Source organism: Eptatretus burgeri, chromosome 3 (assembly GCF_056783735.1).
Source record: "Eptatretus burgeri isolate ZD-2024b chromosome 3, Ebu_testis_v1, whole genome shotgun sequence".
NCBI lineage: Eukaryota > Metazoa > Chordata > Myxini > Myxiniformes > Myxinidae > Eptatretus > Eptatretus burgeri.
Genome location: NC_140963.1, coordinates 126,450,043 through 126,465,042, shown reverse-complemented (window position 1 = coordinate 126,465,042; position 15,000 = coordinate 126,450,043). Strand labels below are relative to the sequence as shown.

Here is a 15,000-nt window from a genome sequence, read left to right as displayed (position 1 = left end):
CTCTTCAAGTGGCCCAAAGATGTGGTAATCCGAAGGGGTGAGGTTTGGTGAGTCGGGTGAGTGAGGAAGACTCAGAATGCATGTCCTTAATTGTTGCAGCTGTAGTACAGGCAGAATGAGGTTGAGCATAGTCATGCTGCAGCAAAACACCGGTTGTGAGTAGTCCACGATGATTTCAGATGATGTTTGAGGAGGTCACAGTATGATGCACTGGTGACTGTGGTCCCTCTGGGTATGTAATGCTCTGCAAGTTGGCCTCGGCTATCCCAGAAGAGCGTCCGCATCACTTTTCCAGTGGACAGCTGTGTGCGGGATTTTTTAGGCTTCGGTAAAGTCGAATGGCGCCACTCTTTGCTTGCCCTCTTAATTTCTGGCTGAAAGTTTTGGACCCAGCTTTCATCCCCAGTCACGACACGCTGAAAGAAAGCATCGCCTTCTGTTTCGTAACGTTGCAGAAGTTCTTCACATGCATCCACTCGCTGCTCTTTCAGTTAAAGTGCGAGTTGTGTCGGCACCCACCTTACAGACACTTTGCAGAACCCCAGCACATTGTGAATGATATGGTGTGCTGAACCATGGCAAATGTTCAATTCGGTGACCACTTCATCCAACGTAATGCGACGGTTTTCCCTTCGCATGCGCTCAACTCCTGCAACCATTTTTGGTGTGTCGGCTGTGTGAGGCCGGCCTGAGCGAGCGGCGTCTGCCACACTGGAAGCTCCACTTTTAAACTTCCTGTCCCAGTCGCACATCTGCTGCAGTGATAAACAAGCGTCACCATATCGCATCTTCATTCTGTGATGGATTTCACTGGAGTTCACACCCTCACTTCTACAGAAACGGATAACAGAATTTTGCTCTTCCCCGGTGCGCGCTTCTAAGGGAGCCTCCATCTTGGAAATGTTCTACTGACATCATACGCTGAATGTTGCCAGATCTCAAACAGGTAAAACATGACTCTTACCCGTAGATATAACATATGTCTTCCACAACTACACATATCACATTCTCGAATTTATATCACCATTTTAAGGTTACTTATTGACTGGCCCTCATATTTTTAGTGGGCCAAATGTCACTGAAGGTTTTCTTTTTTATATAACTTTTTTACTTCAAACTAATTTTTAATTTTTCTTTCGTTACAGATAAAGAAGACCAGAGAGATTTATTATGAATAAATTTAACAATGACCAGCACGTGAAAATTGTTGAATTTTATTACTCTAATAGGAAATTAATGATTTAAACTCAAAGAAAATTTCGCAATCATTTTAATGTTCGAGAACAACCATCAGAAAACACGATTTGGAATTTTGATCGCTCGCTTTGAGTCCGAGGGTCTGTTCATGATTCAGCCCGCAGTGGAAGACCTTTTTTTTTTTTCAAGATGATGCTGGTAATGCAGTTTCTGTGACTGGTGAGCGATACAGGCCAATGCTGGAAAATTTCTTGTTTCCGGAAGTGAAAATTTTTACCAGAAAAGTGGTTCCAGCAAGATGAAGCTTCAGCCCATACTGTGAGGCCAACAATGGACTTGTTAAGGACAGTTTTTGGAAACCTCATAATTTCAAAATTTGAAAACATTAATTGGCCTCCACGTTCACCAGATTTAACAACCACAGATTTTGTTTTTTGTGGGGGTACCTTAAAGATTGCGTATATGTCAACAAGCCACAGACTCCAGAGGAATTGACAAACATTTCCGAGGAAATTGCAGCAGATCAAGGAGTTTTGTCCACTGTAATGGATCACGTTTTGGAAAGAGCAAGACTTTGCGACATTTGCAAGATATGCTTTTTCACAATTAATCGAAAAAACCAAATTCTATGAATTAAACGACCATTTTCAATTAATTTCATAATTTTTTATTTTAAAATAAAAAACGTTATAACAAAAAGAAAACCTTCAGTGACTTTTGGCCCACCCTGGACATATACATACATACAGTATATACATACACACGTACACCTATCTCTATCTATCTCTATCTATCTCTATCTATCTCTATCTATCTCTATCTATCTCTATCTATCTCTATCTATCTCTATCTATCTCTATCTATCTCTATCTATCTCTATCTATCTCTATCTATCTCTATCTATCTCTATCTATCTCTATCTATCTCTATCTATCTCTATCTATCTCTATCTATCTCTATCTATCTCTATCTATCTCTATCTATCTCTATCTCTCTCTCTCTCTCTCTCTCTCTCTCTCTCTCTCTCTCTCTCATATACACAACTATATATATTATTTAATGTTTCACAAAATGAAGCATACATTCCCTTCCACATCAAATTCCTACCAGAAAGCTCGCACGTCCAGTTTGACTGCCATTCCAAGCCGCGGGACTACCACTGCTGTAAGCCGGACTGGATCCACGTAGAATTTCTTCGACAGTATGCACCACAGTGAAGTCATCACCTCTGCAGCAGTTACAAACAACAAGCATGACGTTGTTCAATCTGTTGTGTATTTTTTTTGTTCACTATTTCACCAACTGAGAAAGCAACAAAATATATCAAACCATGGTCTGTAAAACGAAAATTAACCCCAGATTATGTGCAAATATTTTTTCCGAGATAGTTGAGGTGCAGCCAAAAAAGGAAGATGTTTGTCGAATATACACGCGCGCGCGCACAGACACAGACACAGACACAGACACAGACACAGACACAGACACAGACACAGACACAGACACAGACACAGACACAGACACAGACACAGACACAGACACAGACACAGACACAGACACAGACACAGACACAGACACAGACACAGACACAGACACAGACACAGACACAGACACAGACACAGACACAGACACAGACACAGACACAGACACAGACACAGACACAGACACAGACACAGACACAGACACAGACACAGACACAGACACAGACACAGACACAGACACAGACACACACACACAGACACACACACACACACACACACACACACACACACACACGCAAATTGAGAGTTGAGGTTGGTTCAAACTTGCGAATAAGCACCCCAAAGGTCTCTGCAAAATCCTAACACTGGTTTCACTTAAGTTTTTAGACTGTTCATGGATTATTATCAGATGGACACAGCATTAACTCCCCAGAATACAACGCCAACCTTGATAACGACAAATGCAGTGCAAACAAATATATGTATATGTATATAAATATATATATATATATATATATATATATATATATATATATATCTTTACATACAAATATATATGTGTGTGTGTGTGTGTGTGTGTGTGTGTGTGTGTGTGTGTGTGTGTGTGTGTGTGTGTGTGTGTGTGTGTGTGTGTGTGTGTGTGTGTGTGTGTGTGTATATAAACATAAGTTAGTACAGTGACTCACCCACTTCCTTCAGTTTCACAATCTTCATCTATCCATGCCTGGCAGTTGGAACTGAGAACTCCAGCCACATTAAGCTCCGTAACATGGTGGGCAGACGCGACTGCCATACTGCTTAACATTGCCTTCAAATGAAATGATAAGGTTAGATTGAAACTGAGCACTTTTGAGGAGAAAATATGCAAAGAGGATGTTAGCCGAGTATTGCAAAGTCACAAATGTCACCTGGTTCATCGTAAAAGCTGTGACGATGTCTGCTTCCTTGTGAATGATTCGAACTTGCCTGACACCGGGTGTTCCATCCATTTCGTTCTGTTTAAAACATTGTCACAGCTGCTGACCAGGAAACACAATTGCACTCATTTTGCTGTTCCCCTATCGAGCTACCAAACAACTGCACAAGCCTCATGCTAACGACACAAGCAATGAACACACCAGTGTTCCAGTAGACCAATGAACTCTGGCTTACAGCGTTGTGGTCGCAACACCAAATAGACTTTACCCTGACAGCAAATTCTCTATATGTGCGCCATTTCATGTCATGTTAATTTCCAACAACACAATGGATATCTGGGTGTGTGTACCTTCACAACATCAAGTTCTTCAGCAGCAGAGTTCAGATGTTCATCAAATTCCTCCTCTCCCTGTGATGACAACGCACCCACCAAAACAATGCTTACGTAAACTCAATGCAATGTATCATTGCACTCTTCAAACTGACAAAACCCACGAGAACAAGAAAAATAATGTAGAAATTGATGAAAAGTTAATGATTCTGCCAAAGCCAGGGGTTGTTGGTGCATTTAAGAGCAGGATTATTATGGAGGTTTACGAGGTCAAACCTCAAAGGTTTTCTATTCAAAACAAATGAGGGAACAAACACATCCCATTGATAAGATGGGCAAAACCACCTGGTTTTAGATTTTAATTTCAAGCTCTATAATGATCTCAGGCTCATGGAGAAGCTTAATATGGAAACCACATACAGAACAAAGACACGTATGAAACAGCATAATTTACATGAATGAGAAGGACATTCGTCGTCAACAGACAAACACATGGTGGATGGGATTTGAACCTGGGTCCCCCTGCTTTACAAGCAAGGGGTTCACACGGCAACACCAATCGTCAAATCTGAGGTTGTGTTTCAGACAGAGATCACAAACAAGGCTAAATGCAGCATTAATAACTAGAACGGCACTCGGTAGAGTGCATATCTCCACCAGGTTGAACAATTTACCTTTTCTATCTCACCGATAGGCCGGATCTGGATCCGGACTTAACCAAAATCGAATCGGCTGGTTCTTGTCACCTTACCAACTCATCCACCAAGTTTCTCATAATCCATTCAAAACTTTTTGAAATATTGTGCTGTATTTCATTTTTGGCCCAATCTCTCAATGGTGAAGAATCTCTTTTTTAAAAAGTCTCATACCCGGAACCAGATCTTCAGCAAAATCGAATCAATTAATCCTTGTCACACCCCCAACCTGTTTTGTCTGTATCTGTCCATCATGTTTTGAGATATCATGCTCACACTCACATACAGACAGACAAAACAAGCAAGCCGGTAGGCGACATGGGTGGTCGCTAGACTAAGGCAAATTTGAATTATGCAGATAAGAGAACACATCAGATGGCATTTTTTCCGTTCGTTGTTCCATATAGGAACCTGACGAGCAACTGTCCATTCATCATTTGTGTTCGATTCACTTACCCTCCGTAAGGGAATCCCAATGTGAACGTTGGGGTGAAAGCATACAGTAATACAATTGCATACTAGTCATACAGTTTTTGATGGATCGGGCTGAAAATTTTTTGACAAAAGGTTGATTATAGTGCGCATAAAAGCACAGAAGCCGATTTTTGATTTTCGGAATTTTTTTTTCGGATTTTTTCAAAAATTTTAAAGTCCCGTTGCTGGGCAATGGTGGCGTCCATAGCAACGGTGCTCAAAAGCAAACAACTAGATCCTGGTATGAACCTACCAGTCAAGTTTCATCAAAATCGGTTGACTCCTCTGGCCTCCAGAGCTGTCCATAACATACAAACAAACAGACAGACATACGGAAAACCTGAGAATAAGGGTAGTCTCGCGAGCACCCAACAGATGGAAAACCTGAGACTAAGGGTAGTCTAGCGACCACCCAACAAACAGGTGAAAATGTAACCTCCATCACCGATTAATCATACCCTTCCTGAGTAAATTTTGAACAAGTTAAATTCCACTCTTTCCCCCAGGGCTTGAAGTTGACGACAGTACACCACCATTTCATGTTATTTTCCATTCCTACTCTTGATCGACTCTATCCCCATTAACTGGAATCCATATAATGCATCGAGTTGTCCATCAATGATGACAAAAGTATTTGACAGTGATTTGTCCAATGTCAACTCATAATGTTCTAAAATTAATGTCAGGGTACAACGATGTCTCCGAATGTCTTCATCTGACATGGATATCTGTTCAAGTTCCTCCGCGAGTCCAAGATAACGGTTTAAGTGAAAAAAGAAGTATAATAATAATAATAATAATAATAATAATAATAATAATAAAAAATTTGGGATCTTTTCCACTTGTAATGATCAATGTTTGTGTCAAAAAAAATGAAAAGAAAAGAGGACAAATACATCAGAGATGGACTGCCCAATACAAAATAATAATTTAAACCCCCAAATCAAGTTGCAGGTTAATTAAAAGAACGTGATGGACACATTTGTCATACCTCACATTTTGCACAATTTCTAGTTCATACGTTAAAAACAAAAAATCAGTTCAGCATAGATTTGCTTTTCATAACCTCAGGCATGTGCAAAGAAAAATAGCAGTCGGAAGGTTAATTGTGGTATTTTGGGACACTTTCGAACACACAGAAAATAACCAAACTCACTTCTTCAAAATTATTTTTAGTCTACTCCAAAGCAATTCAAATGGAAGTGCTTCAAAAACTGTACAGAATCATCTCTTGAGACCAGCTTCTCACTGCAGGAAGTAAATGGCAAAAACTTTCAAAATGCAGTTGTGAACAGTGGCATGGTGAATGTGAACCTTTGAAAGAAAATCTTTCTGCAAGCATTTCCTCCCTGCTGTTCAGAACAGAGGAAAGTGAACTGTATATTGTGGTGATGTTTCAAACTCCAATGGACGCATTTGATATTAAAGGTCCCATGACACTCAAAACTTTCTGGATATTTATATATTAACTTGACCTTCTGAGTGAAGAAATCACCCGTTTCTTTTTTTAAATAAAAAATGGGAGAATTAGACCAATATTTCGAACATTTCTGGTGCTTTTCACAACTTGCAATGCCCCACCCCTTAAAAAAGTTGCCTTCAGCGAACCGCAGCGTTGACGTCATCGACAGAAACTCGCACAGAGTAGATTGATTCGAGATGTCGCGCGCCGTATAAAGTACGTACAAATGCATTGTGTACATGTGTTTGCTATCTCACTGATCGTCTTAATTCCTGTGATTGTTTTGCGGAAAAGAAATTCTGCTTCTGAGCCGTGTATGCACAACAATCACGAGGCAATTATTTATCTCTTTACTACCTTGTCGTAGTCGTGCACAAATCCAATAATATAAATGTATGCACAATAAAGGGCTATACCATGTGCACAAATTATAAAATGTGACTGTCGAACGTTTCCATTAAAAAAGAAACTTACAGGGACATACAAGTAAAATACTAAAGATTAATATTGCATCATTTCAAGGCGCAAGGAGATAATTTTAAAATCAAAGAATGTGAAAAACCTGCACCCACATTTTGGAGCTCATTGAATTGGTCGTTGAAACCAGCCTGCTGGGATAAGTACGATTCCACATACATGCAAGCCAGGTATGGCTGCACTCGACATGCATGGGTTTATTCTAAAGTGAAGGTACTGCTTCCATTGGCTTGCAATTCATTAACAATTAGCCAAAATGCTGTAATAAATGAACAGGGAAAAATATGTTGGCACAACTATGAGAGACAAATTTATCTGTCCAATTACACGGCCTCATGGCCTCGGGACTCTTACGCATTAACTTTTACATTGTGTGCATGCTAATACAAGTTACTTGTCCACTCTAGAGTCTAGACTGGTCCGATAAATCCATCGTCCGTCCGACTAGTCCGATAAATCTGACGTGCTGTAGCTTTATTTTATTATTCTCTTTTCTTCATTGTTTTCGACTGGTACAACATGACGACAGTAGGAATAAAATAAATAAAAATGCAACAGAACGTCAGATTTATCGGACTACTCTAGACAATTGTCGCAAGGTGTGTTCTGCACACAAGTTTTCATCGTATCCGGACAGCGAGATTGCTTCGTTTTATGCGCGGAGAGATACGGCCGATGACATGGGCTGGCCTTGCTTGTGATTAATTCGCCGCGGTGCAACATGTCCGCTGTGCTGCGCTGGTCACGTCACGTCACTAAAATATTTCTGATATCGAGCAGTATGCAAGTCGAATTTACATTATTGAATTACGAATAGGATTTAGTCCAACCAGTTGTTAATGCCAAGTCTTCCTTCGATGTCCTCCCGATCATAATGAACGCTGGGAATTTCATCGCCATTTTCCTCTGCTTGTCCTGCTTCGGGCTCGAACAGCGAAGGCCGTATTTCATTTCCAGCTGCCTGAGCTTCACCTCCGCGACTACGTTATCCGACAATTCTCCATGTGATTCAGACCAAAATCCTTCATTTCTCTCACACTCACTGTCGCCACCAGACAAATCAAAGTCCATGTCATCCATTATTCAAAACCAAATGTTTGATTTTTTTAAAGCAGAAATGAACGGAGCGATTGAGTCAAGCAATCGAATGTGGAAACACACAGAAAGCCAATAGAATCACGTAGACCACCAACCCGAGTAATTTACGTGCAGCCTTTGTCATCCTACAGTTGACGTCATGTGGGTTACGCCCCTTTCAGGAGAATTTTTAGGGGCGTTCCCGAAAAGGTTTGTGTTTTTTAATTTTACTTTTTACAGAACGAGTATTGTGAAAAAACATTGTCAGATCTGAAATCACGATGGAAAACTCCTCGAGGACATATATATATATATATATATATATATATATATATATATATATATATATATATATATATATATATATATATATATATATATATATATATACACCACAAGGGGAAAACCGATGATGTCACTTTTTATAAATTTCAGGGTTATTGCACCTGCCAATAGTTGGCAACATAAGGTTTCCTCTCACAATATTACTTTTAGAAATAACCAGGGGTGTCACATAACTTATATGGTATAAAGTTTAGCCGTGCAATGAAAAAAGAAGTGTTGTCAAAGCTGAACAAGTAGAAACCCAGAGTTGTCAGTACTTTACTCCTGGTTATCTTCCTTTCATTCATGTTAACTGTTCCACCATAATATTCAGAGTTGAGAAACTAAAAAATGAAAGGTTGTAAAACTTTCACAGCATAAACCCTGAGCACTACAATAGCCTATTTGGTTATATCATGGATCTATTATTTTTGATCACAGGTTTTGTGTTCTGCAAAGTATTAAAATTAAAGTTTTCACTCAGATAAGATTGGCTTTCTGCGTCATTCATGTTAACTGTTCCATCATAATATTCAGAGTTGAGAAACGAAGTTAAAAAAGGTTATAAAACTATCACAGCATAAACTCTGAGCACTACAATAGCCTATTTGGTTATATCATGGGCTCCGTAGTTGGTGCATATCGTGGTTCAAGCCTGGTCAAACCTTTATTGTGATTTTTATGGGACCCACGCCGTGGCCTCATGGTTAGCGCGTCTGAGTACCCATCCTCATTCGATGTACCCACCGCCCAATCAACCTGCTTTGGTATATGAGGGAGTCACATGAGGTGACCGGCTATCGCGGGGGTGGTTTATCCTTGGTTTCCTCCCGGTTTTCCATCATATTAAGCAGTACGGAGTAAGAAATGGAGAATCCGTCGTCATATAAGCGAAATACCCTTGAGTATGGTGTTGAACACCAATCAAACAAAAAAACAATGACCGTTTAATGTTGAAAAAAAAAAAATCTGTGATCACCAAAGTCATGTAATGTATGCTAATAACCAACAAGCATGAATTTGCTACACATCCTGGGTTAAAATTGCATGGCAATTATTAAACAAGGGAATAACCAGTGATGTCAGTTTGCAACATTGATTCGTTCTTTGCTGTTAAATTAAATAACACAGAAGCTTGGCAAATGCTACATGCTTAATTTGATCGGCCAATGATCACTCTTCCTTTTACTGGAAAAGAAATCTATATGACAGTTATTAAACAGTCCACCAAAGTCTTGAAACTTTGTTTTTCAGTTTCTTCAAAATTGACTTATCCTGACATCTCTGGTTTTCCCCTTGTGGTCTTCATATATATGCAATTTCAGTACTATTGGGTGTCATGGGACCTTTAAAGCTGCAACCACATAAACTGAGGATGTAGCATCTCGCTCTCCAAAAAAAAAGAAGGTCCCCAAACTCTCCCCTGACAATCATAAACTGTGGGGATCGATGTGGGGTGGGGGAGCAAGGAAGGAGGGGGAGTGAAGAAGGAGGGGAGCGAGGAGGGGTGCAGAAAGAGAAGGTGGCGTGAGGAGAGGGCAAGTTAAGGTAGTGTGAGGAGAGGGTCCATCTGGACATAACCACTGTCCGGACAACGGGTATACTTAGGGGGGGAGGGGGGCAGAAAAAGAGGGTGGAGAGAAGGGAGGGGGGAGAGAAAGGGGTGGAGGAGCGAGGAGGTAGGGAGACTGAAGAGGAGTGGGGAAGCGAGGAAGCAGGGAGGAGTGAGGAGGGGCAAAAAAGCAGTAAACAATGCATAAATAAAACATATAACAAATAAACCATCTATCTATAATTCCAGCAATGTGTGTGTGTGTGTGTGTGTGTGAGACCGCTGTTTCTCGACAACCACTGGTCCGATGTAATTGAAACTTGCCAAGTATATTGCTGGGGACCGGAGTATGTGCCTTTTCAAGGTTTGATATAAATCGGACAAGTGGTTCCCAAGTTATGGCCATTTATTTACCAAACCAATGACAGGACACGTTGCTGCATAGGCATGGCCGATGGGGAAGAGATCCTCAGCCGCATTCCCCATTATGGGTTACAACGTACGGACTTCCGGATAGTGATGACTTACTGTATTCTAATAATTTCTCGATTTCTTATGCGCATTTATACATAAACACAATGGCCCAATCCAGTCGTCGTTTAGGAGAGCGAAGGATCGGCCTGTGTGGTTGTTTGAAAGTTTTTTTTTTTCTTGCACGTACGGCCACGCACGTACGGGCACGCGAGAGCGAAGGAACGGCCTGTGTGGTTGTTGTTTCTGGCACGCGGTTTGAATTTTTTTTTTTTTTGCACATGCGGCCACGCACGTACGGGCACGTACTAGTTAAAATGAATCACTTATTTATAAGTGTTACCATGATTGAGGTTGGATACAGTACATATTGCTTGTGGCAAGCTTATTAAGGTGTGGCAGGCTGTCCAGTTGAGGTTCAAGGCTCAGAAGATGAAATGGAGGATGATTCCCTTGAAATCTTTTGAAGAAATTCATAATGGAGACTTGAGCGGCTGCCTTCATTTTCTGTTTGTAAACCTCCTTGAAACATTTCAGGACATTCCCCATCTCTTTCCACACCGTGGAACTTCTCATGCAGTCGGGATCATGCTCATCAGGAATGACTCGCTCAGAATGACGGAGCACCAACAACTCGCTCTGAATGATGGAGCACCAACAACTTGCTATGAAAGACGGAGCACCAACAACTTGCTGTGAAAGACGGAGCACCAACAACTCGCTCAGAATGACGGAGCACCAACAACTCGCTCAGAATGACGGAGCATCAACAACTCGCTCAGAATGACGGAGCACCAACAACTCGCTCAGAATGACGGAGCACCAACAACTCGCTCAGAATGACGGAGCACGAACAACTCGCTCAGAATGACGGAGCACGAACAACTCGCTCAGAATGACAGAGCATGAACAACTCACTCAGAATGACGGAGCATGAACAACTCACTCAGAATGACGGAGCATGAACAACTCGCTCAGAATGACGGAGCATGAACAACTCTCTCAGAATAATGGCGCACGAACAACTTGCTCAGAATAATGGAGCACGAACAACTCGCTCAGAATGACGGAGCACCAACAACTCGCTCAAAATGACTGAGCACCAACAACTCGCTCAAAATGACTGAGCACCAACAACTCGCTCAAAATGACTGAGCACCAACAACTCGCTCAAAATGACTGAGCACCAACAACTCGCTCAGAATGACGGAGCACCAACAACTCGCTGAGAATGCCAGAGCACCAACAACTCGCTGAGAATGCCAGAGCACCAACAACTCGCTCAGAATGACGGAGCACGAACATGTATGTATATATATATATATATATATATATATATATATATATATATATATATATATCTATATATATCGAAGACCCACCCACATCTCTCACCTGTGAATGGAGGGAATAGCCAATCAGCTCTCACCTAATCAACTCCACCCAGGTGGCTGGGATTATATCAATGATTGACTCCTCACATGCTCCTCAAGCTCATCATTTATATACATGAATTACATTTATACATTTATACATGCCTTGGTGAGAAGGCAACAACTGTTGGCGCAATTATTAGAAAATGGAAGAAGTTCAATCTCCCTCGGTATGAGGCTCCATGCAAGATCTCACCTCGTGGAGCCTCAATGCTCATGAGAAAGGTGAGGGATCAGCCCAGAACTACATGGCAGGACCTGGTCAATGACTTGAAGAGAGTTGGGACCACAGTATCAAAGAAAACCATAAGTAACACACTACGCCGTCATGGATTAAAATCCTGCAGCGCATGCAAGGTCCCTCTGCTCAAGCCAGCGCATGTCCAGGCCCATCTGAAGTTTGCCAATGACCATCTCGATGACCAGAGGAGGAATGGGAGAAGGTCATGTGGTCTGATGAGACCAAAATAGAGCTTTTTGGTTTGAACTCCACTCGCCGTGTTTGGAGGAAGAAGGAAGAGTACAACCCCAAGAACACCATCCCAACCGTGAAGCATGGAGGTGGAAACATCATTCTTTGGGGATGCTTTTCTGCAAAGGGGACAGGACGACTGCACCGAATTGAGGGGAGGATGGATGGGGCCATGTATCGCGAGATCTTGGCCAACAACCTCCTTCCCTCAACAAGAGCATTGAAGATGGGGCGTGGTTGGGTCTTCCAGCATGACAACGACCCGAAACACACAGCCAGTGCAACTTAGGAGTGGCTCCGTAAGAAGCATCTCAAGGTCCTGGAGTGGCCTCGCCAGTCTCCAGACCTGAACCCAATAGAAAATCTTTGGAGGGAGCTGAAAGTCTGTGTTGCACAGCCACAGCACCGAAACCTGAAGGATCTGGAGAAGATCTGAATGGAGGAGTGGGCCAAAATCCCTGCTGGAGTCTGTTCAAACCTGGTTAAGAACTACAGGAAACGTCTGATCTCTGTAATTGCAAACAAAGGTTTCTGTATCAAATATTAAGTTCTGTTTTTCTGATGTATCAAATACTCATTTCATGCAATAAAATGCAAATTAATAATTTTAAAATCATACAATGTGATTTTCAGGATTTTTGTTTTGGATTCCATCTTTCACAGTTGAAGTGTACGTATGATAAAAATTACAGACCTTTACGTGCTTTGTAAGTGGGAAAACCTGCAAAATCGGCAGTGTATCAAATTCTTGTTCTCCCCACTGTATATATTAGGGTGGTCCAAAAAAAGCTAAAAAAATTAAAATAAACCAATGTCACCCACAGGGTGAGCCGTATATTGCCAAAAGGTGACCACGTGTGACTTCTTTCAGGTCACACTGAGGTGAACAAAGCTGCTATCCACCAGGAGCGACTCCTTGAGGAATATCTGCCTACGAGAGATTCCGATGAGAATCGTTCTCCAGAGTAACCATGAAAAATATGCTTTTGCCTCATAACATCACCAAATGACGTCATAATGTCTCAAGCTTGACATATCTAGAAAGCACTCATCGAGGTGTTCAATTTGAGGTACTACACGATATGGTTCCTAAAACTTGAAAATTTGACCTTGGGGTCAAATATGTTTGACCTGAGGCGCTAACCATGAAGGTCAAGGCCAATCGCCACCAAAAATTAATCAGCTGAGCGCCAGACCATGAACTATATTCCCATGAAGTTGGAAGACGATCCGATCAAAATTACTCAAAAAATAAGGGTTTCGTCGACTCCCCTGATTTGCGCCAAAGTGACCTTAACCTTTGACCTTGACCTTCAAATTTTTGTGCACTGAAAGGGACCTCTATAGGCCTCTGATATGCGAAGTTACAAAAATTTCCGATGATAACTGTGCTCTGCAGAATTTTTTATACGTGATTACAGACAAACAAACAAAAAAAAAACAAAAAAAAACATACAAGCTGACTAACATATCTTGCAAAACTTCGTTTTGCCAAGATAAAAATTCAGATGTTGTCTCCACAAGCCTTAAATTATTCCACTATGATTCCATAACGCGCATAAAAAAATTTAAGTTGATCAGAGGTGATTTAGAGGGCGCTCCATATGACAACTTTTAGTTTTGGTTAAATTAGGGTATGGTCAGGTACGATTACGGGTACTTCTGGATGTCCGAGGTGGAAATGGAGTGCATTTTCGAACTCTATGGGTTCGATTTACTCAAAGAAATGACTGCACCGACATTGAATTCACGACCATTTCGAAAATATGACCTAAAACAAGATTTATCATTACTGGAGTTGAGTAACTAATCCGACTCATTTAGATATTTTCTAATCTATAATTAATTTGTTGTCTGTGTAAACATTTCTAAGAGTAAATCGACCCCACTGAGTTCGAAAATGCAGTCCATTTTCACCTGGAAGTCCAGAAGTGTACGGATTCGCATCTCACCATACGCTAATTTTTCAATCAATGGAATAACAAACTATTAGAATATTTAGTCTCATTTACCAAATACCACTATCATCTCCGCCTCGATTGCTGTCTCCACTCCCGCCTGAACGTATTTCGAGCCGGCCCAACATCCAGTGTTTTAGATTCAATGATTCACGAAAAAAATGTTCGATATTTATTTAGTTATCATCTATCTATAATTCCAGCAATCTGTGTATGTGTGTGTGTGTGTGTGTGTGTGTGTGTGTGTGTGTGTGTGTGTGTGTGTGTGTGTGTGTGTGTGTGTGTGTGTGTGTCTGTGACCGCTATTTCTCGACAACCACTGGTCCGATCTCATTGAAACTTGCCAGATATATTGCTGGGGACCTGAGGATGTGCCTTTTCAAGGTTTGATATTAATCAGACAAGTGCTTCCCAAGTTATGGCCATTTATTTACTAACCAATGACAAGACACGTTGCTGCGTGGGCGTGGCCAATGGGGGAAGGGAACCTCAGACGCGTTCTCCATTACGGGTTACAACGTACGGACTTCCGGAGAGTGATGACTTCAGGTATTGTAATAATTTCTCTATTTCTTATGCGCATTTATAGATAAAAACAATGCCGCAAGTTTTGATCGTTTTCATTTTAGACGGTGCATAAATTTCGGTAACATCAGAGTGAGTTGCTCTGCTCCGAAGCAG

The 15,000-nt window shown here is 41.2% G+C and overlaps 1 protein-coding gene across 3 annotated transcripts in view; it reads right to left on the bottom strand.

Moving 5' to 3' along the window:
• The window catches only part of LOC147030931 (dmX-like protein 2), a 504,858-nt gene that overhangs the window by 93,188 nt on the left and 396,670 nt on the right, over positions 1-15,000 (bottom strand). For all 3 annotated transcript variants that reach the window (XM_085875495.1, XM_085875494.1, XM_085875496.1), the window contains 4 exons: positions 3,943-4,002; positions 3,584-3,670; positions 3,362-3,483; positions 2,305-2,425 (listed from right to left, as the gene is read on the bottom strand). In XM_085875495.1, the coding sequence (XP_085731621.1) occupies positions 2,305-2,425; positions 3,362-3,483; positions 3,584-3,670; positions 3,943-4,002 (390 nt within the window). The remainder of the gene's footprint in view (positions 1-2,304; positions 2,426-3,361; positions 3,484-3,583; positions 3,671-3,942; positions 4,003-15,000) is intronic.